This window comes from Doryrhamphus excisus, chromosome 8 (genome assembly GCF_030265055.1).
Source record: "Doryrhamphus excisus isolate RoL2022-K1 chromosome 8, RoL_Dexc_1.0, whole genome shotgun sequence".
NCBI lineage: Eukaryota > Metazoa > Chordata > Actinopteri > Syngnathiformes > Syngnathidae > Doryrhamphus > Doryrhamphus excisus.
Window position 1 is genome coordinate 21,266,422 of NC_080473.1, and position 25,981 is coordinate 21,292,402.

The 25,981-nt window shown below is 38.2% G+C and overlaps 2 protein-coding genes across 3 annotated transcripts; both read left to right on the forward strand.

Moving 5' to 3' along the window:
- The first annotated feature begins 319 nt into the window (after positions 1–319).
- On the forward strand, positions 320–21,158 carry brca2 (BRCA2 DNA repair associated). The gene is made up of 27 exons (XM_058079423.1): positions 320–468; positions 694–792; positions 1,004–1,219; positions 2,590–2,650; positions 2,723–2,775; positions 2,874–2,902; positions 4,735–4,846; positions 4,935–4,990; positions 5,080–5,170; positions 6,019–6,606; positions 8,053–12,675; positions 12,772–12,882; positions 13,767–13,836; positions 13,909–14,273; positions 14,348–14,532; positions 14,602–14,789; positions 14,857–15,027; positions 16,599–16,959; positions 17,023–17,178; positions 18,119–18,266; positions 18,346–18,449; positions 18,536–18,734; positions 19,603–19,769; positions 19,846–19,984; positions 20,061–20,317; positions 20,415–20,549; positions 20,609–21,158. The coding sequence occupies exons 2-27, from the start codon at positions 738–740 to the stop codon at positions 20,969–20,971; spliced, it is 9,003 nt and encodes a 3,000-aa protein (XP_057935406.1). The 5' UTR covers positions 320–468; positions 694–737; the 3' UTR covers positions 20,972–21,158.
- Positions 21,159–21,669: 511 nt separating this feature from the next.
- On the forward strand, positions 21,670–25,777 carry n4bp2l2 (NEDD4 binding protein 2-like 2). Of its 2 annotated transcripts, none has more exons than XM_058079427.1 (6): positions 21,670–21,805; positions 22,096–22,898; positions 22,964–23,088; positions 24,724–24,812; positions 24,893–24,969; positions 25,041–25,777. In XM_058079427.1, exons 1-6 carry the CDS (start codon positions 21,758–21,760, stop codon positions 25,189–25,191), a joined length of 1,293 nt encoding a protein of 430 aa, XP_057935410.1. In that variant the 5' UTR covers positions 21,670–21,757; the 3' UTR covers positions 25,192–25,777. The 2 variants fall into 2 exon arrangements, with proteins under 2 accessions (XP_057935410.1, XP_057935411.1); XM_058079428.1 differs by lacking the exon at positions 21,670–21,805 and adding an exon at positions 21,812–21,940.
- Positions 25,778–25,981: the final 204 nt, after the last annotated feature.

The window sequence follows — 25,981 nt, forward strand, 5'->3', positions numbered from 1 at the left end:
TAGCTTCATTTTTGCGGAATACAATTTGAGCGTTTGGGCTCTTATTATGAAGGCTAGTTAAAGTAGTTTCCGTATCCGGCGTAGGGCGCCAGATTCCTTTTGCAATAAAGCTGCAACAACAATGTTCAATATTGTTTATAATAATTAAAAATACATTTAACTACAAAATATATTAATTTTTTTAATGCAAAAACGTTTAGTTTTATTTGTTGCTGAATTACATTTAAGCACCCTGGACTCGTATTTTGAAGGCACTTCAAGTAGTTCCGGTATCCGGCGTATGGCGCGAGGTTTATTTTTTTCTGCAAACCTGCTAACTAGCTTAGATGCAGTGTTGTTTACTTTAAATAACTTTACATGTGAAAGTTGACTTATTTCTACCAATCTCACTACATTTCGGCTTTACTTTTACCCTTTACGTTTAATGTCTTGCCGTTATGAAAGTTGGTAATGTGCCTCGCTGTAATGGTAAGTACCCTTATATTCCAATTCAGCAGTCCGATTAGTATTATTAGGAAATGAAGACGATACGTGGTATTTTTTAAACATTAACAAACAAAATAAGCATTAGTTACAGTTGTAAACGACATACAGTCGGGGTCACTGCGTTTGGCATCTGTTTGGACTGGAGCAGAAGTTAACGTAGCTTCTTATTACCGCATAATGCTAAAGTTTGGCTTCATGCTTCCGCAGGTGGGACAAACAGGACAAAATAGGAATGATCCAAGTATCAGGGAATGGATTTTCCTCCAGGAAGCATGTACAATACTTTGACAGAAGAAGTCTTGACAGGTAAGTCAACATACAGTATAAACGCACTAGGTATCACACATCAACATCCCCTCTTTTTCACTCAAGTACACCATCTTCCCCCATAAGTACCCCCCTAAATAGATAAAGGTTTCATCAAGGGTCAGTATTTTGTATTGGAACTCATTCAATTGTGCAGATGTACCTAATTTTAAGCCTTAAACTTATATTTTTCGCCTGTTTTTAACGACAGAACTGGGACCAGTGGACCCTGATTGGTTCAAAGTGCTGACCCAGCAAGCTTCAGCACTTGAGGGAAACGCCTCGGATCAGGAGGACCTGTGTGCAAACCAGGAGGGAAATTTCAAGACGCCTTTGGAGAAACCAGCAGTGGAAAGTCAGCTTTTTTCAACGCCAAAAGTATTTAGACGCGCTTGTGTTTTTTCACCGGACACTGAGGACGAACAAGGTAATGTAACGAAGCTAATTGTGTGGTCATATCACCTCATACTTCGGTATGGGACAAAAAATTACAAAATAAAACAAAACAAACAAACCGTATTACGGAAAGCAGGAAGTGAACAAATAAATAATAAATAAGACAGCTGGTATAGGCTCCAGCACCCCCCGCAACCCTAATGAGGAAAAAGCGGTAGAAAATGAATGAAATAGAATTATTAGAATTAGAATTTAAATGTTTTAAATAAAAATAATAAAAATTAAAAAATAATAAAAATGTATTTAAAAATTCAAAAAAATATTTATATTAGGAAAGCAGGAAGTGAACAAATAAATAATAAATAAAATTATTAGAATTATAATTTAAATATTTTAAAAATTTAAATAAAAAATAACAATTAAAAAATAATAAAATAAAACTGTATTCAAAAATTCAAAAAAATATTTATATCAGGAAAGCAGGAAGTGAACAAATGTAACAGTTACTGATTGTAAAAGTACCAGATGGAGGGGTAGGATTTAATAAGCTTTGCTTCTTCCTACTCCTTTTGGACATGTGGAACTGGGAACTAATTATGTCAGGGGTCTCAAACTCAATTTACCCGGGGGCCACTGGGGATAAGGCCTGGGTGAAGCTGGGCCGCATCAGGTTTAAAAAAAAAACAAAAAAAAAACATATTTATTAAAAACAGAAAAAAATTAATAAAAAACTGTCTTCAATGCTTTTGCTTCTACTACACCCTACACTTTTTCAGTGCTTTGGTTCCGGTTTTCCACGAGAAAAGCTCTGATAAAACATTACACTTTTCTCAAATATCTTAATTTTTATTTACTACACAAAATAAGATGAAAAAATAAAGAAAATAAATCAATCAGTAATACATAAATAAAATAATAACAGCAAATAATAAAAACTAATAAACCACATGAACATTAATGAAACTTAACCCTTTTACCCAATTAGCAAGTTAGCATCGCTACATCTGAAAAAATCACGTCAATTGTGTCCGGCCGTGCACAAAGCTATCATTTCTGTGTTCATGATACCAAACTTGCGCGGGCCGCACTAACATTAAACTTTCATATCAAGATGGGGGGCCTTAAACTAGCATCCTGCGGGCCGCATTTGGCCCGCGGGCCGCAAGTTTGAGACCACAGGATTATGTGATGCACTCAATTGTAATCTGATGCATGTTCAAATGAAATAAAAAGATTACATTACCATAATTTAGTTTTACTATATGACTCAATATGACACAAACACACGACAAAGTGTTCAATAATGAAGAAAAAATAATGAAACTGAGCATTATTATTTTTGCAGAAGCCAAATTTGTGATGCAACAAATTTATACTGAGCTGGTTGTTTCTCCCCCTCAGAAAAAGAAACGTTGCCATGGGCAACAAGAAGCCCTAATTGGTTTCATCCATCAAAAGAAACGTAAGTAGATGTGTTAAACTTTTTTTTGAAACAGGTGATGGATTTGTACTGACTCTTGTTGTCACTTCACAGGGCACCGGGTTCAAAATACGGAGAGGCAGAGCCTCACACTCACGACTTTTTTAGTAAGTTTAACACTACATTATTTAAATCAACTTTTATTTTTACCAAATGTAATATTACCACTGTCATTTTGTTGCTTTTGTTCTCGTCCATGGTATAGATCTGCTTTATACACCGCAGAAATCTCCAGTAAGTCACCTTGTTCAGCCATAAGCGGCGTTTGCACATGTGCACATTTTGCCCCTGCATTGTCTCTCAATTAGCTGCGGCGTTTTTTAGCAGTTTAGTTATAGCACAACTAAAAAGCGTGAAGACTAGTCACGCATAAATTAGGCACTTTGCCATGCAATTTGTGACCGAAAATGGTGTATAAATTGGCATGAAATGACCACGCTCCTGCAGAACTTATTTACAACTTCTAAAGAACACCTTATGTCCAGTGCATGCTGCGGAAAGAGCAGGAAGGAGGCATAAACTACAACAAAAGATTGCTGACTAGAGGACATCACTTATTATGTATTATTATGATCACTTATTAACCCTTCGATGCACGAGTGACTGGACCCTACACTCTAGAAACATCTTCATTTTTCACTTTTTTACATCTTTGAAAAAGAAAATGACCCCGTACAACAATAGAAAATGGGAGGATCCATTGTGTGTTGCATAAAGGGAAGTTAAAAATGTGAATGGCATGATATCAAAAACAAAAAATTCTTAAAATCTATAAAAGGTAAGTTAAAAATGTAATATGATAGCAAAAACATGTTTTTTTTTTTTTTAGGAATACCTGGAATATGAAATGATAAAAAAAATTTCATTATGAAGATATTTCAAGAAAACAACCTGACCGGGTCATTTTTGACCCACTTATGGAAGGTTGGGGTCGTAACACAAAAACAAAAAATTCTTAAAATGTATAAAAGATAAGTTAAAAATGTGAACGGCATGATATCAAAAACATGTTTTTTGAGGAATACCTGGAATATGAAATGATAAAAAAAAATTTCATTACAAAGATATTTCAAGAAAACAACCTGACCGGGTCATTTTTGACCCACTTATGGAAGATTTCTTAAAATGTATAAAAGGTGAGTTAAAAATGTGAATGGCATGATATCAAAAACATGTCTTTTTAAAGAAATACCTGGAATATGAAAAGATAAAAAAATGTCATTACTAAGATATTTCAAGAAAACAACCTGACCGACTCATTTTTGACCCACTTATGGAAGATTTCTTAAAATTTCTTAAAATGTATAAAAGGCAAGTTAAAAATGTGAATGTCGTGATATCAAAAACATGTTTTTTAGGAATACCTGGAATATGAAATGATAAAAAAAAATTTATTACGAAGATATTTCAAGAAAACAACCTGACCGGGTCATTTTGGACCCACTTATGGAAGATTTCTTAAAATTTCTTAAAATGTATAAAAAGTAAGTTAAAAATGTGAATGGCATGATATCAAAAACATGTTTTTTGAGGAATACCTGGAATATGAAAAGATAAAAAATTTTCATTATGAAGATATTTCAAGAAAACAACCTGACCGGGTCATTTTTGACCCACTTATAGAAGATTTCTTAAAATTTCTTAAAATGTATAAAAGGCAAGTTAAAAATGTGAATGTTGTGATATCAAAAACATGTTTTTTGAGGAATACCTGGACTATGAAATGATAAAAAAAAAAAATTATTACGAAGATATTTCAAAAAAACCTGACCGGGTCAGTTAACCCATTCATGTGAATGAGACATGCTTTGATGAGCACCGCCCGCATTGTTTAGACATAGGTTGCGATGCGTTCGTGATGTGTTTGAGAAATTACGTGTGCCACAAATGTTGTCGATTTTAAGAAAAACACACATATTTCACTCCAGCAGTTAACTCACTGGCATGCAAAAAGGGGACAAAGTGCGTGCAAGTGTAAATGCCGCTACATATATGTTGTATTACTTTTTATAATATAACAAAATTCTATTATTTTCTTGTTTAAAAAAAAAAAAAAACTCATGCAGCTTAGCTACACCCAGCACATATCTGAAAGCCTCGGCGCTAACATTCACCCGGACATATCATGGACCAGCTCCCTGAATACGCCACCCGCTCTGCCATCCACCTTGATTTTGTGTAAGCACATCACCATCACCAGCGTAGTTTGTCGTATGTTCGATGCCAAGCTTTGGAATAACTTGTATCATCTTTTTAAATCCAATAGCTAAAAGAGATGAAAGTCCTTGCTCAGTGCCGTTCTTTGAGGACAAGAATGTTATGGTGAGTTATTTCATAACAACATAAAATATGCACAACATAAAGCCACAGAAATTATGGATAATTTTATTCTTTTTTGCCTACTTTCTCAGTTTGTTCGGAAGCTCTTCCCTTCTCTTTCAAATGTATCCGGAAATGCCGCTACATCGCCACACAGCAATGACCCGACTGTGCTGGTACAAGGTACTACTACTTTGTTTTTGCCTTCTATGTACGGGTACAATGTATACGGAAAGTTTTCACAGCGTTTCTTTGGCAAAGGCTTTTTTTAATTATTTTTTTAATACATTCACAACAATTTTATGTTGGGCAGTAGTTGTCGGTGTCGCCTTTGTTGTTGTATTTAGCGAGTAATCACACCCTTCTAGATACTTTTCCAAAAAAAAAAACTGCTAGAAATAAATCTAGTCAAAAGTCCGCATTTTTTTTACTCACTTTTTCCACATGCACCATGGTCTATAATGCAAATTTGATGATAACATCATTGATAAAACGCCGTTTTTTTTCCCCATAATGATAACATTGCCACACCTAGATTGCAGTCCTGTGGGAAACACTCGTATAGCTTTATACAGTAACAAGAAAAATGGTCTCTGTATAATTAATTACATTTGTACACCACAGCAACAACCACAATAATAAACATTCGGTTTTATTAATACATGCATATATTAAATTATTATAAAAATATATTTAATTATATATAAATTATTCTTGACAATAATTATAATTTTAAAAGTTCATTAATTACTATATACTGATTTAAAATAAAAGTATGTTAATTTTATATTTTTTCATATTATTTGTCATTATGGGGCGCCACGGCGGTCTAGTGGTTAGCGCGCGGACCTCACAGCTCGGAGACCAGGGTTCAATTCCACCCTCTGTCATTTCCGCGTGCTTTGTGGTAGTCCAAATTTATTTGTGGCGGGCCACCACGAACTGTGAAATTGACAAAATATGAGAAACAATTATTATTATGATTCAGTGTAACATCCAATCCACATTAACTGTACCTTCTGGACTGACAGATGCCGAACCTCCAGAGTTTGGCCCTCATCCTGACTCCCCAAAGTCTCCTCAAAATTCCCAGAACCACAACAGTGACGTCTGGAGACAGAAGCTCCCAGACGCTATCCAGGACGGGGAACTTCGCCGCACAGTCGCCAGTGTTCTTGAGGGGGCTGAAAACACGCTGTCAGTGTTTTTCACTAGCAGTCATTCGCCACTGAGAAAGGTGAAAAGAAGCAAAAGGAGACTATCCGTTCTGGCGGAAGAGCGTGACAGCAGTGCCGCAGACTCCAAGACTGCACCCATCGAGCAAGGAGAATCTGACGTGGAGGCATGCGGAATGCCCGCTCAAAAAAGTCCTGTGAAAAGTGAAGCGGCCGGACACTCCCAGTGGTCCCCATTGAGGTTATCTGAGATTCCTGCCACCACCGTGGAAACCCGCGTCGCCGCAATACGAGATAAATGCACAGCACAAATGGGGAGTCAATGTTTGTCTGATCAGCCAGTCAGGTCATCTTTGATTATACCCAACTCAGGATTGATCAGGAAAAAGAGGACATTTGTTTACACCATTGAGAAAGAAAGACTGAAGGACAGCTCCACACAAGGTATTTAGCCATTCCACTTTTTATTAAATATATCTCAACATTTCGAGTAACTTGATTATAATTAATTAATAATAAAAAATATTAATTAATATTATTTAATAAATAATAATAAAAAGCCATCCGTCTTTTTATTAAATATATGATAAATGTATATATTTAAAAAATAATTATTTTGTTACTCTATTATAATGAATTAATAATAAAATATTAGTTAATAATAATTATTTAATAAATAATAATAATAAATATTAATAATAAAAAGCCATTTGACTTTTTATTAAATGTTTATGATAAATGTATATACATTTCCAATAAGATAATAATGGAAGAAAAAACATCTCAACATTTCGAGTAACAAAAATAATGATTTTATAATTATTTATTTTATAATTAATCAATAATGAAAAAAATAATAATGATTTAATAAATAATAATAAATAATCATAAAAAGCCATTCAACTTTTTATTAAATATATATGATAAATGTGTATATATTTTCCAATTAATGTTGTCAAATGGAAAAAAAAACATCTCAACATTTCGAGTAACAAAAATCATTATTTTTGTTACTTGATTCTAATTAATTAATAATACAAATATATTTATTTAATAAATAATAATAATAAAACGCCAATCGACTTTTTATTTAATATATGTGATAAATGTATATATTTTTCCAATACGTGTTGTCAAATGGAAAAAAAAAACATCTCAACATTTTGAGTAACAAAAATAATTATTTTGGTTACTCGATTATAATTAATTAATAGTAAAAATATTAATTAATAATAATTCTTTATTAAATAATAATAATAAAAAGCAATTTGACTTTTTATTGAATATATATGATAAATGTATGTATTTTTCCAATAAGTGTTGTCAAATGGGAAAAAAACATCTCAACATTTGGAGTAACAACAATAATTATTATAATATAATTAATTAATAATAAAAAACATTAATTAATAATAATTATTTAATAAATAATAATAAAAAGCCATTCGACTTTTTATTAAATATATATGATAAATGTATATATTTTTCCAATAAGTGTTGTCAAATGGAAAAAAAAACATCTCAACATTTCGAGTAGCAAAATTAATTAATTTTGTTACTTGATTATAATTAATTAATAATAAAAATATTAATTAATAATAATTATTTAATAAATAATAATAATAAAAAGCGATTCGACTTTTTATTGAATATATATAATAAATGTATATATTTTTCCAATGTACAGTTTGCATGTGGTAGAGTGGTGAACTCTCAATCAAAGGGTTGCTAGTTTGATCCTCAGCCCCACAATGACCATGTCAAAGTATCTTTGGGCCGGTTGCTCCTAATGCTGCGTCATCGGTCGGCGAACCAGGCAGCAGCGTCCAAGCGCTTTCAGTAGAAAAGAGCCGATGTAACATTTTTACCATTTGTTTTATGTTATTTCAGGCTTTGACCTCCATGGTGAGCAGATTCCAAAAGCCAGGGATGAAGCAAACGGTTTTAACTTCAGCAACAACCCTCAACAACAGGAAGAAGCGCCGCCTCCCTCTCATCGCTCAAGCGCGCACGATCTGGACATGTCGCAGCTTTGCAGAGCATTTGCGCAAGATTTCAGTCAAACGTTCAACTCGGTCGCACCACCTAAAGCACCGCGGCGTCATCCTCCTCGCGGCGATGCCTTCTCTCCTTCGGCATGTCTCACGGCAATGAAGGTGGCTCGCCAGAACGCCAAACGGCAAGCGAGCCTCGATGACTCCCACAATGAGTCCATCGTGGAGGGCGCGGCGGGTGACAGCGGCTTCCTGTCAGCCGGTGCTGACGTGTCGCATGTGACTGCGTCCTCTGCTCTCCCGAGCTCGCATAAACCGGGTCCAAGTCAACAACGGACCACCGCTTTGGAGTGTACGAGTAAAGACCCAAACTGTGATGACGCATCAGCTCAAACATTTCTCAGCGATCAAACCATCAAAGTTCCTGCGTTGGCGTCAGTCTGTGTCCAAAACCAGCATGACTCCCAGCTGACCGCGTCCCAGAAGGCCGACGTGACAGAGCTCTGCACGCTCCTAGAAGAAGCCGACAGCCAGTTTGAATTCACTCAGTTCAGAACCGCAAACTCCAACCAATCAGGCAAGGGAACCGGCACCATATCCCCGAAAGCAGACAAAGAACTTGACGCCGACTTTCTTTCCGGGATAGATTTTGATGATAGTTTTGATGCAGAAAAACAAGCTAATCTCGAACAATCCTATGTCGCAAGTAAACCTACGCTCGATTCTTCGCCCAGCTTGATTAAAAAGGAAAACAACGTGACTTCCGCTTCTTCTGAGTTCATACCTGGAAGAGGCGGATTCAAAACAGCTGACGGAAACATTGTGAGGGATTCCGAAACATGTTTCAGCACTTGGAGGAAAAGTGATGGATATCCGAGAAACCACCGGGAAGAAAATCATGTGACATTTGGCAATGACAGATCAGTGGATTCTATTCAAGGTGACTTTTCATCAGTCAAACCTGTTCAAAATGCCCTTAAAAGATTCGGAGAAACGGATGCGTGTCCACGTGGTTTCCGGATGGCCGGTGGGAAGACTATTTCGATTTCGTCCAAGGCGAGGCAAAAGGTAAAGGCTTTTTTTAAAGACTGCACTGATTCAGATGTAGAACAGCATCTTGTGAGGACTGAACCTGTAACCAACGCCGCACCTTCTTCACTGGATCCTGTTGGATTCTGCACAGCCAACGGGAGGAACGTGGGGGTGTCAGCCGAAGCAATCGTAAAATCCAAACGTCTTCTGCAGGAGGAAGACGCAAGCACACAAACAAAACAAGGACCAGCGCTCCATGCTGTAGACCATCAGCCAAGCGGATTCCAGACAGCCGGAGGCAAAACAGTTTCAGTGTCTTCCTTTGCTCTTAAGAAAGCAAAATCCTTACTCGATGGAGTTGAGGGTGAACCAAACTGCGAAGACGAGGACAAGAAGGCAAAATCCGTCTTCCGTTCCTGCGAAGATGAGGACAAGAAGGCAAAATCTGTCTTCCGTTACGGCGAAGACGAGGACAAGAAGGCAAAATCCGTCTTCCGTTCCGGCGAAGACGAGGACAAGAAGGCAAAATCCGTCTTCCGTTCCGGCGAAGACGAGGAAAAGAAGGCAAAATCCGTCTTCCGTTCCTGCGAAGACGAGGACAACAACGCAAAATCTCTCTTCCGTTATGGCGAAGATGATGACAAGAAGGCAAAATCCGTCTTCCGTCCCTGCGAAGACGAGGACAAACCCAGCAACATGTTCAGTAGTCCTCTTGTGGAGAATCCCAAAAGTGTTACAGATTTAGCCGATCCCACCCATGAAATCCTGACAAAAGCGCCCGTTGGCTTCTGGACAGCCGGCGGCAAAAGAGTTTCGGTGTCTTCCTTTGCTCTTAAGAAAGCAAAATCCTTGCTCGATGGAGTTGAGGGTGAACCAAACGGTTCCAAGACCCTCCATTCACGACCAAGCGAAGGCGAGTTCTTGTCTGCTCGTGGGAAGCAACGGTCGACCAGCTCTCTCCTTGAGGCGTCATCCGTTCCCGGTGGAATGATGCTCGAAATGGCAGGAAATAACAACAACAACATGGAAAAGACGGAATCTTGTGTAGATGTAGACTTTGTTACAAATGTTCCCAAAGCCAATGGACGCAGCGACATTAAAAACCTGCAGTCTCCGTCGTTGGACAATGCAAATCAGTCTTCAACTCCACCGCCCTTCTCACCGAAGAACACCGGCTCTGGTTCCCGTAGCGACAGTGGATTCCACGCTTCCAGCGTCTCAGCTAGTTTGCAAAACAACAAGGAGGACATTTTGCAGAGTGTCGGCTTTCAGACAGCTGCCGGAAAAAGAGTTTCTGTTTGTTGTGCGGCTCTCAAGAAGGCAAAATCCCTTTTCCATTCTTGCGAAGACGAGGACAAGAAGGCAAAATCACTCTTACGTTCCGGCGAAGATGAGGACAAGAAGGCAAAATCCGTCTTCCGTTCCTGCGAAGACGAGGACAAGAAGGCGAAATCCGTCTTCCGTTCCTGCGAAGATGATGACAAAAAGGCAAAATCCGTCTTCCGTTCCGGCGAAGACGAGGACAAGAAGGCAAAATCCGTCTTCCGTTCTGGCGAAAACGAGGACAAACCCAGCAACAACATGTTCAGTAGTCCTCTTGTGCAGAATCCCAAAAGTGTGACAGATTTAGCCGATCCCACCCATGAAATCCTGACAAAAGCACCCGTTGGCTTCTGGACAGCCGGCGGCAAAAGAGTTGCGGTGTCTTCCTTCGCTCTTAAGAAAGCAAAATCCTTGCTCGATGGAGTTGAGGGTGAACCAAACTGCGAAGACGAGGACAAGAAGGCAAAATCAGTCTTCCGTTCCGGCGAAGACGTGGACAAGAAGGCAAAATCAGTCTTCCATTCCGGCAAAGACGAGGACAAGAAGGCAAAATCCGTCTTCCGTTCCGGCGAAGATGAGGAAAAGAAGGCAAAATCCGTCTTCCGTTCCGGCGAAGACGAGGACAAGAAGGCAAAATCAGTCTTCCGTTCCGGCAAAGACGAGGACAAAGCCAGCGGCAACATGTTCAGTAGTCCTCTTGTGGAGAATCCCAAAAGTGTGACAGATTTATCCGATCCCATGAAATCCGATGAAAGCCTGACAAAAGCGCCCGTTGGCTTCCGGACAGCCGGCGGCAAAAGAGTTTCCGTTTCATGTTCCGCTCTCAAGAAGGCGGAATTCCTTTTCAGCGACTGCAATCAAGATGAAGACAAATCCAGTGAAAATCTGTTAAATACTTCACATTTGGAGAATTCAACCCCCCGTGCATCTACATCTAACGGTGGTGGATTCTGCACAGCCGGAGGCAAAAAGGTGCTTGTGTTTGATGATGCAATGACGCCAGCAAAGACCCTTCTGGATGAGCGCTTGGACAAACCACAGCATCATAACAACGTTGGCTTCCAGACAGCCAGCGGCAAAGGAGTCGCTGTTTCATCTGCCGCTCTCGAAAACGCCAAATCCCTTTTTAGTGGTTGCGATGAAAATGAAGAGCAAGTCATTGAAAATATGTTAAGTGTGTTTAATCCAGCAGATTCAACCCCGTCCAGAAATGGTGCTAAAAAGGTACCCGTGTGTGATGATGCAGCAAATTCCCTGCTGGATGAAAGCATCGCATTTGAGGGCTTGGACAAAGCGCAATATTGCAAAAATGCCGGTTTCCAGACAGCCAGCAACAAAGGAGCGTCTGTTTCGTGTGCAGCACTCAAGACGGCGACATCACTCTTTGAGTGCCATGAAGACGATGACAAAATCTGTGGCAAAATGACCTTGAATGTCCTTGAATCTGACCCCAATGCATCCACATCCAATAATAATGGTGGTGGCTTTTGCACAGCTAGTGGCAAAAAAGTTCTTGTATCTAATGAAGCAATTGCAAGAGTAAAGTCCCTGCTGGATGAAAGCGTCCCGGTTGAAGGCTCAGATGACGCACCCCAACTTAAAGATACCGGCTTTAAGACGGCTAATGGCAAAGCAACAATACTGCTAAACGAATGCAACGATTTGCAACACAAAACAAATACTGCATCCCAGCGTCCTCAACTCAACGACGCCCTCCTGAATGTAAAAGCTCTTTTTGCAGATGTCCCACTTCCAAATATATCCAATGTTACAGACATGAAAGTAACCTTGAACACACCTCGAGTGGCGGCGCTCACTCAAGATGAAAACTCACGTGAAGAAAAGCCAGAAGATGCACACAAGGGCGTCCTCACGCGTCCGCAAATGTTGCACTGTGAAGTCAAGCACATGTACCAAAGAGACACCCTTAAGCTCCAAAGACCAGAAGAAGCTTCGGTGGTGAACTTTCAGTCCCTCGACATGAGCGACTGCACTGAAACGCAGCAGATATATCTGGCCCAGGAGGCACTTGACTGCACCAAAGCTTTACTGGAGGACGAGAGTCTTGCCGGATCCGCCATGACATTAGATCGTATACAGCCAACGAGCTCTCACTCCTACAAGACAGCTGGGAAAAGATCAGCAGAACATGCTGGCTTGACCGGTAATTATCGCATGAATTACTAAAATGGCACGATTCTGAATTTATGAATGCCAGTTTCAATCATGAACTATTATGTGCTGTGTTATAATAATCCAGATCAGCCTCCTCTAAAAAGAAGCCTACTGGAAGAATTTGACAGAACTGTCAACAGAACTCTCGACACTCCAAGAGGATCAAGACTCTATCCACAAACAAGTTCTCCAAATGGTAATTACTGCTCTAATTACTGGTTATATACATGCCGTAAATCAGGGGTCTCAAATTCAATTTACTTGGGGGGCCACTGGAGCTAGGGTCTGGGTGAGACTGGGCCGCATCAGGTTTTCTAAAAAATAAAAATGCATTTATTAAAAACAGAAAAATATACAAACTTTTTCAGTGATTTGGTTCCGATTTTCTACAATAAAAGCTCTGATATCTTAATTATTATTTTTATTTTTCTGCACAAAATAAGATGAAAAATAAACAAATCAAGAATAAAGAAAATCAATCAATCAGTAATAAATAAATATAATAATAATAATAATAAAAACTTAAGAAAGCACATATAGTTGGTGGGTAGACAAATTATTTTTTTTCATATTAAAATGAACAAAGCATTATTAGAGCCCTGTAGACATGACAAAACACGACTATAGTCACATTTACACTCTTTTTATTTACAACATATTGCGCAACTGCAGGGTCTTGAGACACATGCTAACTCGCAAACTAGAGAGCTAGCCACCTAAACGGTAGCCTTCAAGTTATTTCCTTTCAACTTAAATAGCCAAAAACTTACCACTTCCACACGGATAGGGAGGATAACTATTAACAGTTATTTAACCTTTAACATGAACATGAATCATACGTAATAATTTTTTCTGGGTACATGATACCATACAGCATCCATATCAAACTTGCGCGGGCCTCAAAGTAGTGTCCTGCGTGCCACATTTGGCCCGCGGGCCGCATGTTTGAGACCCCTGGTATAGGTAATATAAAATGTAATAAATACTGTTTTGTAATATATTCTCTCATTAATTAACATCAAAATTTAGAATTTTCTTCAAGTGTACTTTTCATGAATGTAATGAATATTGATATTTAAGGTGTAATGAAGGACAGGCCGGTGTTCAAGTACGGCGCCTCTCGTCGTCCCAACATCACACGGCCACACAGGTGAGCTTTCCTCTCTTGTTATGCTCATAAGCCGATCGTTGCATGCATGTGACGCACATTCATTCATCACAGAGATGGGGTGAGCTACGTGGAGATCACATCGACACGGCGCAACTCAACAGCAGGAGGCAGCAGTTTGCCTTTTCCGAAGTCTCCTTCATATGCGCCTCCATTTTTTAAGAAGAAACAGGCGCTGCAGAGCAACGTGTGCCGAAACGGCAACGCTAGCACGCCTCCGTCATTTGTTCCTCCCTTCAAGAAACCAAGTATTATCCAGCAGAGCTCCACAAAAACTTGTGCAGAAGACGTGGACGTATGTCGATCTGCACACGTGAGCGGTAAGGACTTTCATACCGCAGCGTCAGAACACCCTAATCCTGTCTCCAATCAGACCCCCTCCAGCTGTCATGGAGCGGAGAATATAAACAGGAGTCAAGGTAAAAAAAAAAAAATTTGGACAAATATGGCAACCCTACAAGTCAATAATTCCTCATGTGTGATTTAATAACAGAAATGATGCTAGAGAACAACGAATTGGCACGAGACATGCAAGACATGCGCATCATGAAGAAGAAGCGCCACCCAATCCGACCGTTACCCGGTCGCTTATTCCAAACTAAAACATCAGGACTCGTAAGGACATGTTTAAAAGAAGCGGTCGGTGGGAAGCCCCCGGTCAAGTACACCCAAAAAGAGGTACGGTTTGAATATGTTCACTGAATGCTGCGTTTGTGTTCACATGACATATTGGCTTTGTTTTTGTAGCTGTATGAATATGGAGTTCATCGGCATGTGTCACAGATCACCAGCGAGACCGCCGAAGCGTTCCGCTTCAATCTTCAACACTTCTACAATAAGAATGCCTTTGCAGATAAAGGCGCCGTACGACTTGCCGATGGCGGTCACCTCGTTCCCAGCAGGGACGGGACTGCAGGCAAAGAGCAGTTTTACAGGTACGCTTTAAAGCTGCATTAAATGTGCAATCATGGAATATTATTACTGGACGTCTTACTCCTGTAGAGCGTTGTGCGACACGCCCGGTGTGGATCCCAAACTGCTGAGTGAGGAGTGGGTGTACAACCACTACAGATGGATCGTGTGGAAGTTGGCGTCGATGGAGAGATCCTTCCCTCAAACAATGGGCAGTCTCTGCCTGACCCCGGAGAGAGTTCTCCTACAGCTCAAGTACAGGTGGGCCCGTATTTGGTTGCTTGAATAATGGTAATGGTTTGATTTCATTTCAACATGCATCCCATAATCAGTTCCCAGTTCCACATGTCCAAAAGGAGTAGGAAGAAGCAAAGCTTATTAAATCCTACCCCTCCATCTGGTACTTTTACAATCACTAACTGTTACATTTGTTCACTTCCTGCTTTCCATAATACAGTTTAAGGTTTTTTTGTTTTTGTTTTTAATTAATTTAAATAATTTTTATTTTATTAATTTTATTTTATTGATTTTTATTATTCTTGTTTTTTTATTATTTTTTTTAATTTGTAATAATTTTTTTGTCACATACCGAAGTACAAGGTGATATGACAATACAATGGGTACCATAGTTACTGTAAAATGTAAAAATGAGTACTTTTACAATCACTAACTGTTACATTTGTTCACTTCCTGCTTTCCATAATACAGTTTAAGTTTTTTTTTATTTTTTATTAATTTAAACAATTTCTATTTTATTAATTTTTAATTTATTGATTTTTTTTTTTTTTTTGTCACCTACCAAAGTAGGAGGTGATATGACCATACAATGACATAATGGGTACCATAGTAACTGTAAAATGTAAAAATGAGTACTTTTACAATCACTAACTGTTACATTTGTTCACTTCCTGCTTTCCATAATACAGTTTAAGTTTTTTTTTATTTTTTATTAATTTAAACAATTTCTATTTTATTAATTTTTAATTTATTGATTTTTTTTTTTTTTTTGTCACCTACCAAAGTAGGAGGTGATATGACCATACAATGACATAATGGGTACCATAGTAACTGTAAAATGTAAAAATGAGTACTTTTACAATCACTAACTGTTACATTTGTTCACTTCCTGCTTTCCATAATACAGTTTAAGTTTTTTTTTGTTTTTTTTATTAATTTAAACAATTTTTATTTTATTAATTTTTATTTTATTGATTTTTATTATTTGTTTTATTTATTTATTTTTTAATTTGTATTTTTTTTTTTGTCACATACCGAAGTACGAGGTGATATGAAATGTAAAATTGAGTACTTTTACAATCACTAACTGTTACATTTGTTTACTTCCTGCTTTCCATAATGCAGTTTAAGGTTTTTATTTTTTATGTATTTATTTACTTATTTATTTTTTTATTATTTTTTTATTATTTTTTTTATTTTTAATAATGCACCTCGTACCAAAGTACTGGGTGATATGAGCATCCAATGCCATAATGGGTACCATAGTGCGTGTCAATATAGTGATATATATAGCACATCATGACTGGTTCAAGACTCTTCATCCTTGTATCCAAATAATGATTTGGAGAGCATGAGAAAGCAGAAAAAAAACAGCTCTATGGGACCACATTGTAATCAAACTGCTCAGCTGTTTTTTTATATTCTTTGGGGTGAAAAAAAGTTTAATTTAGTGTAATTTGTAGCACCATGAGAAAGCAGATAAGAAAACATAGCTCTCTTTGATCACATTGTGATTAATTAGCAAGTATATTGCACAATGCTCGTCTCTCAGCGTTCAACTCCCCATCACAAATGCATGTTTTGTGCACTGTCAGGTATGACGTGGAGGTGGACCACAGCCGCAGGCCGGCTCTGAGGAAAATCATGGAACACGACGACACCTCAGCCAAAACCCTGGTTCTCTGCGTGTGCGGGATCGTCTCGCAGCAAAACCGCAACGAGGCCAAGCCCCCACAAGTGGGCAGCACCCGGGTCCAAGTGGAGAACCTGTGTTCAGTGGTGTGGCTGACAGACGGCTGGTACGCCATCAAAGCCCAGCTGGATGAACCGCTGAGCGCCATGCTTGTCAAAGGTCGGCTGGCCGTGGGCGGGAAGATCATGGTCCACGGTGCTCAGCTGGTGGGGTCTCAGCAGGCTTGCTCGCCTCTGGACGCGCCCGAATCACTCATGTTGAAGGTACGTTAAAATCTCTATCATTTTCTAAATACAATTCATCTTATTATTGTCTTTTTTTTTTAGATTTTTGCCAACAGCAGTAGACCAGCACGCTGGGATGCTAAGCTAGGATTTTACCGAGATCCTCGTCCCTTTCTGCTGCCTCTCTCCTCTCTGTACCCCAATGGCGGGCCTGTTGGATGCATGGACGTGGTGGTGCTCAGAAGCTACCCCATGCAGGTGCGTTTGGATGTTGGTGGACCGAGCGTCTTCCCCAAATTGCTCCCATAAAGTTATACGGCCAGTGCTGATTTTGCACATAAATATAAATATATAAATCGAAAAATAAATAAATATAAATATTTATTTATAAGTATATATCAATCAAAATAAAAATCAAAATATAAAAAAAATATAAAAAGTAAAAATAAAAATATAAAAATAAAAAAACTGCGAAATTCCGGTGGTAATTTGCAAACCAATCCTTGCAATTTGAAGTGGTCACAATGAAACACCACCGATTAGATCCAATACCAAGTGCTGATTTTGCACATACATATAAATATATAAATCTAAAATATATATATATATATATATATATATATATATATATATATATATATATATATATATATATATAAAAATACAAATAGATTTTTATATTATTTTTAAATATAAAAATATATTTATATAAAAATATTTTAAAAATATATATTTATATAAATAAATATTTTTTTGTATTTTTATATTTATATTTATAAATAATATTTATATTTATAAATAAAAATACAAATAAAAAAATATATAAATAAAAATATAAATATATTTTATTTATATAAATATAAATATTATTTATAAATAATAATAAATAAATAATAATATAAAAATACAAATAAAAAATATATAAATATATTTTTATTTATATAAATATATATATTTTTAATTTTTTTTATATAAATATATTTTTATATTTAAAAATAATATAAAAATCTATTTGTATTTATATATATATATATATATATATATTTTAGATTTATATATTTATATGTATGTGCAAAATCAGCACTTGGTATTTTTATATTTTTATTTATAAATATAAATATTATTTATAAATATAAAAATATGAGACCCCTGATGTAGAGCCCTGACGGCGTTGTAACACCACATACTGTATTTCCAGTGGATGGAGAGGAAGCAAGATGAAGGTGTCGTGTTCCGCTCGGCCCGTGCCGAAGAGAAGGAGGTGGCTCGCTATAGCAGCCACAAACAAAAGGCCACAGAGATGCTCATTGCGAAGATTCAAGCACAATTTGAAGAGGAGGAGAAGGGTAGGACTCGGAAACTGATCCAACTTGGAAACGCTTCCTTTGGTGTAGCAGTCACATCTTACTTTTTGGTCTTTTGCAGAGAGCCAACATCAGAAACGGAGTCTCTGTCATCAGGAGGTTTCAGGTCTCCAGGACGGGCAGGAGCTTTATGAAGCAGTGGGAGAAGACCTAGCTGGCCTTGAGGTAAGTGTATTAGTAGCTATTAGCATACCACTATGTTCCATTGCACCCCTAGTTATTACTATATATTTTTATTATCCTTCTTCCAGGCTCATCTGAGCGCACAGCAGCTGGAGACCCTGCAGGCGTACAGGCGAACACTGATGGAGAAGAAGCAGGCCGAGCTGCAGGACCGCTATCGTCGCGCTCTGGAGAAGGCGGAAGACGGCAAAGCCGGCTGTCTTCAACGAGACGTCACCCCCGTTTGGAGACTTTGCGTCGCCGATTCCTTGAATCCAACTGGCAACAGTGAGTTGTTACAACCTCCACACACCCCACGACTCCTTGTTTTCTACACATATATATGGTAATGGTAATGGTTTGATTTCATTTCAACATGCATCAGATTCCAATTGAGTGCATCCCATAATCAGTTCCCAGTTCCACATGTCCAAAAGGAGTAGGAAGAAGCAAAGCTTATTAAATCCTACCCCTCCATCTGGTACTTTTTACAATCAGTAACTGTTACATTTGTTCACTTCCTGCTTTCCTAATATAGTTTAAGGTTTTTTTTTTGTTTTTTTTAATAATGCACCTCGTACCGAAGTAAATTCATTAAATTAAATTAAATTGCATTTAATTTAATTACATTTAATTCAATTTAATTAAATTAAAATTATATCACATTTAATTTAATTACATTTAATTTAATTTAATTACATTAAATTTAATTTAATTACATTAAATTTAATTTAATTACATTAAATTTGATTTGATTTGATTTGATTTGATTTGATTTGATTTGATTTGATTTGATTTAATTTGATTTAATTTAATTTGATTAAATTAATATTTTTCGTACATTACATTTCGTCTGTACACCCTGCGGAACAAAAAGCAGTGGTATCATCCGTAAATAATACCAGCTTTAAGTCTTTAGTGACTTTGGAGATATCATTGATGTACAAGTTGAACAGTTTTGGTCCCAGTGTTGACCCCTGGGGAACTCCGCATGTAATATATGAACTTGTAGATGTGTATTCTCCTAGTTGTACGTATTGCTTCCTGTCAGCTAAGTAGTTTTTGACCCAGTTCAGAACTAACTTTCTAATTTAGTTATTAGGATGTCATGATTAATCGTATCAAAGGTTTTTATATATGTTTGTTTTGTTTTTAGTCCACCAATTGAACCTGTGGCGGCCGTCCTCTGACCTGCAGGCGTTACTGAAAGAAGGCTGTCGATACAAAGTCTACAATCTGGCCACTTCGGATGGGCGGAAGCGTAGTGGTCTTGCATCGGTTCAGTTGACCGGCACCAAGAAAACACTATTTCAACATATCCAGGTCATCTAATAACTCGTGTTTATTGTTGATTTAGCATTTACAAACTAAATGCTAAGATTTTTTATTTTTCATTCAGACTTCTCCAAAATGGTTGTCGGTGCGTTTTCAACCCAGAGTGTCCACCAACTTTGTGGACCTTCAAGACTCACAATTCCAGCCTCTCTGCGGAGAGGTTGATCTCACCGGATGTATCGTCACTGTTGTTGATGGACAAGGTGCGGACTATTTTAGTCTTTTTTTTTTGCCTTTTTAAGAATGACAATAAATATCTCATTCTCTTTTATGGCACAGGTCCATCTCCTGCGTTTTATCTGGCTGACCAGAAACTGAACTTTGTTAAAGTTCGCTGTTTCAGCAGCCTGCTTCAAACCGGCTTGGTGGACGTGGTGAAGCCTCGTGTGCTGCTGGCGCTGAGCAACCTCCAGCTGAGAGGCCAGTCCCTTCATCCCACTCCGGTTGTGTACGCTGGAGATCTCACCAACTTCTCCACCAACCCCAAAGAAGCATATCTTCAAGAGTCCCTTGACGTGCTCAGGAATCTGCTCCGGGTACCGAGCGCCGCTGTGAACTTGCTACAATGTTGCTACAATGCATTTTTTTTGTTTAATTCCAGACTGTCATGTTCATTTCTGCCTTCTTTTAAAGGACCAAAACGACTTCTTTCTCTCCGCCGAGGAGAAACTCTCACATCTACTGAAGTCCAATGTCCGCAGCTCCGTGTGCTCCCCTGCTGTGCCTCCTAAAACGCCCACATTTGCTTCCGACAATCAATGCATGAAGGTAAACGTGATGTTTTTACAAGCTGCGGCACGTTCCTAACAAACTGTGTCCCTATGCAGACAACAGCTCATCAGCCAGTCCGAAGCCTGGGCTGCTTCACTCCTGCGAGCAGGAACCCTCCTTTGCCTGACAAATACACAGAGAAAGACCCAAAAAGCTTGAAGAGGAGAAGAGCTTTGGACTTCCTCTCTCGTGTGCCGTCTCCTCCTCCTCCTCCGTTGTTCAATCAGGGCCCAGGGGCCTCACCTGCTGTAAAGAAAACCTTCAATCCTCCTCGCAGATCTGGGACACCCAGCACTTTAAGAACTGTACAGACCCCAGCCCCTAAACCTGTCCCAGCCCCTGCAGAGGAGGAATGGGTGAACGATGAAGAGCTTGCCATGATTGACACGCAGGCCTTGCGTGTCTGTGATTCCCATTAAGGTGTTACCCACAGTAGGCTGTATTATATTATATTATATTGTAAATAGGTTAAATAAATTATCTTTAAGGATTTTTTACTTAGTTTTGTCCATAAGGGGATTGTGTTTGTTTTCATTGTTTGTTTGCATTTCCAGTGTTCAGTTGGTAATTGCCGTTCTAGTTTTAATGAGTGTTGCATAAAATATTTTCACACTGATTGATGTATTTAATTTATGGAAAAGATAATACTATATAGCTATATGTTTAAAAATATGATCGGCTATTAATGCCACAGTAATGTGACACAAATGAAAAACTCAAAAGAGACCTGTTGACGGAGGTAAGCACTAAGAAAAAGACCGGGGCTTATTAAATGACGTCACTTCCGTAAACGATTAGTTAGCTTCAGCAATGTGAAGAGTATTTTTTTAATTAAATATACAGTAGTATAATATAAATGGAAAAACTACAAGACGTAATATGTCATCGCGGCCTGTATGCGATGGTAAGTACTCATTAACCAAAACAAAAAGACTCGTGCTAATTAGGGTGACGTCACTTCCGTAAACGATTGGTTAGCTTCAGCAATGTGAAGAGTATTTTTTAATTAAATGTACAGTAGTATAATATAAATGGAAAAAAATACAAGACGTAATATGTCATCGCGGTCTGTATGCGATGGTAAGTACTCATTAACAGAAACAAAAAGACTCGTGCTATTAGGGTGACGTCACTTCCGTAAACAATTGGTTAGCTTCAGCAATGTGAAGAGTATTTTTAATTAAATATACAGTAGTATAATATAAATGGAAAAACTACAAGACGTAATGTGTCATCGCGGCATGTATGCGGTGGTAAGTACTCAAAAAGACAAAAAGACTCGTGCTATTAGGGTGACGTCACTTCCGTAAACAATTGGTTAGCAATAGCAATGCCAAATGTTATCTCGTTTTGCCACGGTTCGTTCAAATGTATTCGTATAACTAGAGGTAAGTGTTTTTATGGTTTACATTAAAATAGTAATTATTTGATTATGCTAAAGGTTTTGTTTGTTTCAGTCTCGCATCGAAACGCCTTTTAGCTAGCTAGCTAGCTAGCATTTACGCACCCCTGCTTAATTCGAATGTGCTGTCCTCTCCTGCAGATGTCTGAAGGGGACACTTCATTAGGAAAGAAAGAAAGCCCTTGCAAAGAAGACGACTCTGCTGTCAAAGAGCCTACGAATGAGAACGACTTTAAACGAGTTTTAAAAGAAGTGGGACTCACCAGCAATGCCTTCATTGGCCCAGCCTTTCCTCCAGAGAAGAACCCAGCCACTCCTGACATTGAGGACTCACTCAGTGAATTTTACAAAGAGATTGAGAAGATCGATGCCAATTCTTTGCCGGATGACACACAAAATACATCTCAAGTATCTCAAGAAATACAAGATACACATGTGGGACGTTCAGAGAGACATTTCCACCAGAGAAGCAGTAGACACCAGCAACCATTTTGGTCCCATTGGTATAACAATGAACCCTACTTCACTCGAAAGTCACACAACATGAACTCTGATGGATTTGAAAGTTCTTGGAGTCAGCCCGATCATCATCATCATCATCATCATCATTCTCCGCAGCCACTTAACCAGACAGTACCCAGATTCCATCACCCTCACCCTCCATTGCACTGGAACCCCCCCAGTGACCACCACTACCAACCTCAGCCTCGTTTCCCGTCACATGAACGCAACCCACACTATCAAGAAATTCACAGTCGCCGTTATAGATTTGATGCTCGTGATGATGTAAACACCAAGTGGACCCAAGATCCGCCTGAATATCGCTTTGACGACAGACAACAAATGTGGGAGCCGCCTCATCACTCTGGACCCCTGGATGAGCCGTCCTTGGTGCTCATCCTGATGAGGGGACTGCCGGGTTCTGGTAAATCCACAACGGCAAGGTACACTTGACACTTTTTCATCAAATTGATTATATTTGTGTCTCATCGAATAATCCGTCTGATAGGGAGTTGCTCTCAAAGGGTCCCGACGGCTTAATACTGAGCACAGACGACTACTTTGCAGATAAAGATGGATACCGCTATGATCCAGGTCTACTCGGAGCCGCACATGAGTGGAACCAGAGAAGAGGTGCACGGATATCACATGTATCTGTTACATACAGTATGTGTAACGGATGCAGCTCGGGCGTTTAGCTTGATGCCTAGTGGTCTCGACTTTCATTTGATGGACCCTGGTTGATTCCTGAGCATGCACAGGGGCGGACCAGTCGGCTTATATATTTATATATTTATATATTTACAATATCTCACAAAAGTGACTATGCCACTTATATTACAGTAATTTATTATATCTCCTCAAGAGACAATACTATAGAGCAGGGGTCTCAAACTCAATTTACATGGGGGCCACTGGAGCTCGGGTCTGGGTGAGACTGGGCCGCATCAGGTTTAAAAAAAAACAACAAAAAAACGCATTTATTAAAAACAAAAAAAAAAAAAACAACTTCGCTTTGGTTCCAATTTTCTACAAGAAAAGCTCTGATAAAATTATTTTTATTTTTCTACACAAAATAAGATGAAAAATAAATAAACAAATCAAGAATAAAGAAAATCAATCAATCAGTAATAAAGAAATAAATATAATAATAATAAAACGGCAAATAATAAAAACTTATATATATAGTTGGTGGGTAGACAAATTATTTTTTTCAGATTAAAATTATTAGAGCCCTGTAGACATGACAAAACACGACTATAGTCACATTTATACTCTTTTTATTTACAACATATTGCGCAACTGCAGGGTCTTGAGACACATGCTAACTCGCAAACTAGAGAGCTAGCGACCTAAACGGTAGCCTTCAAGTTATTTCCTTTCAACTTAAATAGCCCAAAACTTACCACTTCCACACGGATAGGGAGGATAACTATTAACAGTTATTTAACCTTTAACATGATCATTAATGAAACGTAATATTTTTTGCTGGGTACATGATACCATACAGCATCCATATCAAACTTTAACATTAAACTTTCATATCAAGGTGGGGGCCTCAAACTAGTGTCCTGCGGGCCACATTTGGCGCCAGACCATGACACTACCACCACCATGTTTGACCGTAAACAAGAAACATTTATCCTGGTACTGGTTTTCAACGAATATGAAATCTAATACTGTAGTATTGCCTGAAATGTGAGGGGTGTTGTAATATTTTACTTTTATTTTTATTTATTTTATTTTATTAGGTACCATATTAACATTTACACCCTTCTTTTATGTTACAAAAGCCTTTCAATCGTACCACACTTAAGTTTCACTTTCTGTATACATTTTAAGCACTATATTACATTTAACTACATTTACACAACAACTACCCAGTTAACCCCCCCCTCCTTCAGGTGACACTTGGGAGACTCCAATCAAGGTGATCAGCCTCTGGCCTGCACTCACATGGGCGCCTTCATGCTTGTGTCCCGACCAATCACCTCAAAGAAAGGAGAAAGTGATGACAAATTAGGAACAAAACCGATGAAAAACTAACTAAAGTAGCAATTAAACAAGTTAAATTGCAAACAAATATAATTAAAGTACTAACCAGAATATATGTAAATAACAAAAGCCAACTATATACACAAATAGAAACATGATAATGTGTAAGTGGGGCATAGAAATAATAGAAAACAGAAGCACAATCAAGAATTATGGACTTTAACAAATGGATTCATCCTTTGTTTCAAATGTTTATGTCCGACTGTCTTCCAGCTTGTGATGCTATGCATGACCGCCGCTCTCCTGTCATCATCGACAACACGAACCTGCAGGCGTGGGAGATGAAGCCCTACGTCACAATGGTTAGTTTTTTGGTCTTTCTTAGCATGTTCCCGTGCAGCCTACCAGGTCACGACAATCAAACTTTCTTTATTACGTGCAGGCTTTACAGAGAGGATACAGAGTGGACTTTTGTGAGCCCAACACAAGCTGGAAGTTTGATCCTTACGAGCTTGAGAAGTAAAAAAAAAATGGTCATTGTATTTCTAGTCTGGCCTCATCCTAAAAGTCTACTTATTTGTCTTTCCAAGGAGGAACAAACACGGAGTACCTCAAGAGAAGATCGCACAGATGCTGGATCGATTTTATTCCCCCATTTCTGTTGAGGACGTCCTGAGCTCGCAGGAGCCGCATCACGTCAACCAGAGGCGTCAAGAACGAGCGTTCCCCTCGTGGTCTTAATGTCGTGTTTCTACTTGGTCTTTCAACCACTATTTTGTATAGATTTGTACAATTTTTTTTTATTATTTTTAAATTTTTTATTTTTTCAATACATGTGCGTTTTATACTACGTCCTCACTAAAGAAAGCATTTTCTTCTGGTGCGTTGAGATACAGTAATTTATTTTTTAGATCATATGAATGTGTATTTTTGCCGTTATATTAATCTGTCCACTAGATGGTGCTAATGAGTCAAATTTGAGGAGCAGATCTCGGGGTTACTGTAGTTTTCACATGTGAGATGAATGTGACATTGTTTCGTAATTTTTTGTTAATATTTTTACTGAATGGTTGTTTGTATTTATGATTGACTGGCTGGGATAGGCTCCAGCTCACCCGTGACCAATGAGGATAAGCAGTACAAAATAACGGAACTTGCAATAATGAATGGTTTCTTTGACACATAATTGTAACTGAAATTACGAGGAATGAAAACGACAAACATTTTCAATAATTTAGTTTTGTTTTGTCATTTTATAAATTTACATAGTGATGGTTGTGTGAACATTCAAAACATAAAGCTTAGTAGCTACAGTACTAGCTAGTGGTGGGTGGCTCTATTAATAATCTTGTTCATTAAAATATTTTACTTGAAATTTTTCAAAGAAAAAGTACTATTGGCAGGGCTTTTTAAAATATTTTTAAATATATTTTTTATTTTATTTATTATTTTTTGGTAGAACTTTATTGACTATATACGGATAGCAAGGATGACGTCATGCGCCGTCCTCGTGACCGTGGTCAATTTCGGG

Excerpts from the sequence above, each read along its gene's own strand:
- brca2 (XM_058079423.1), top strand. The coding sequence starts at position 738 with ATGGATTTTCCTCCAGGAAGCATGTACAATACTTTGACAGAAGAAGTC. Across the intron at positions 13,837-13,908 it reads AACATCACACGGCCACACAG|AGATGGGGTGAGCTACGTGG; the intron begins GTGAGCTTTCCT and ends CATTCATCACAG. Across the intron at positions 14,533-14,601 it reads TCAAGTACACCCAAAAAGAG|CTGTATGAATATGGAGTTCA; the intron begins GTACGGTTTGAA and ends TTGTTTTTGTAG.
- n4bp2l2 (XM_058079427.1), top strand. The coding sequence starts at position 21,758 with ATGGAAAAACTACAAGACGTAATGTGTCATCGCGGCATGTATGCGGTG. Across the intron at positions 23,089-24,723 it reads TGAGTGGAACCAGAGAAGAG|CTTGTGATGCTATGCATGAC; the intron begins GTGCACGGATAT and ends ACTGTCTTCCAG. Across the intron at positions 24,813-24,892 it reads TGAAGCCCTACGTCACAATG|GCTTTACAGAGAGGATACAG; the intron begins GTTAGTTTTTTG and ends TATTACGTGCAG.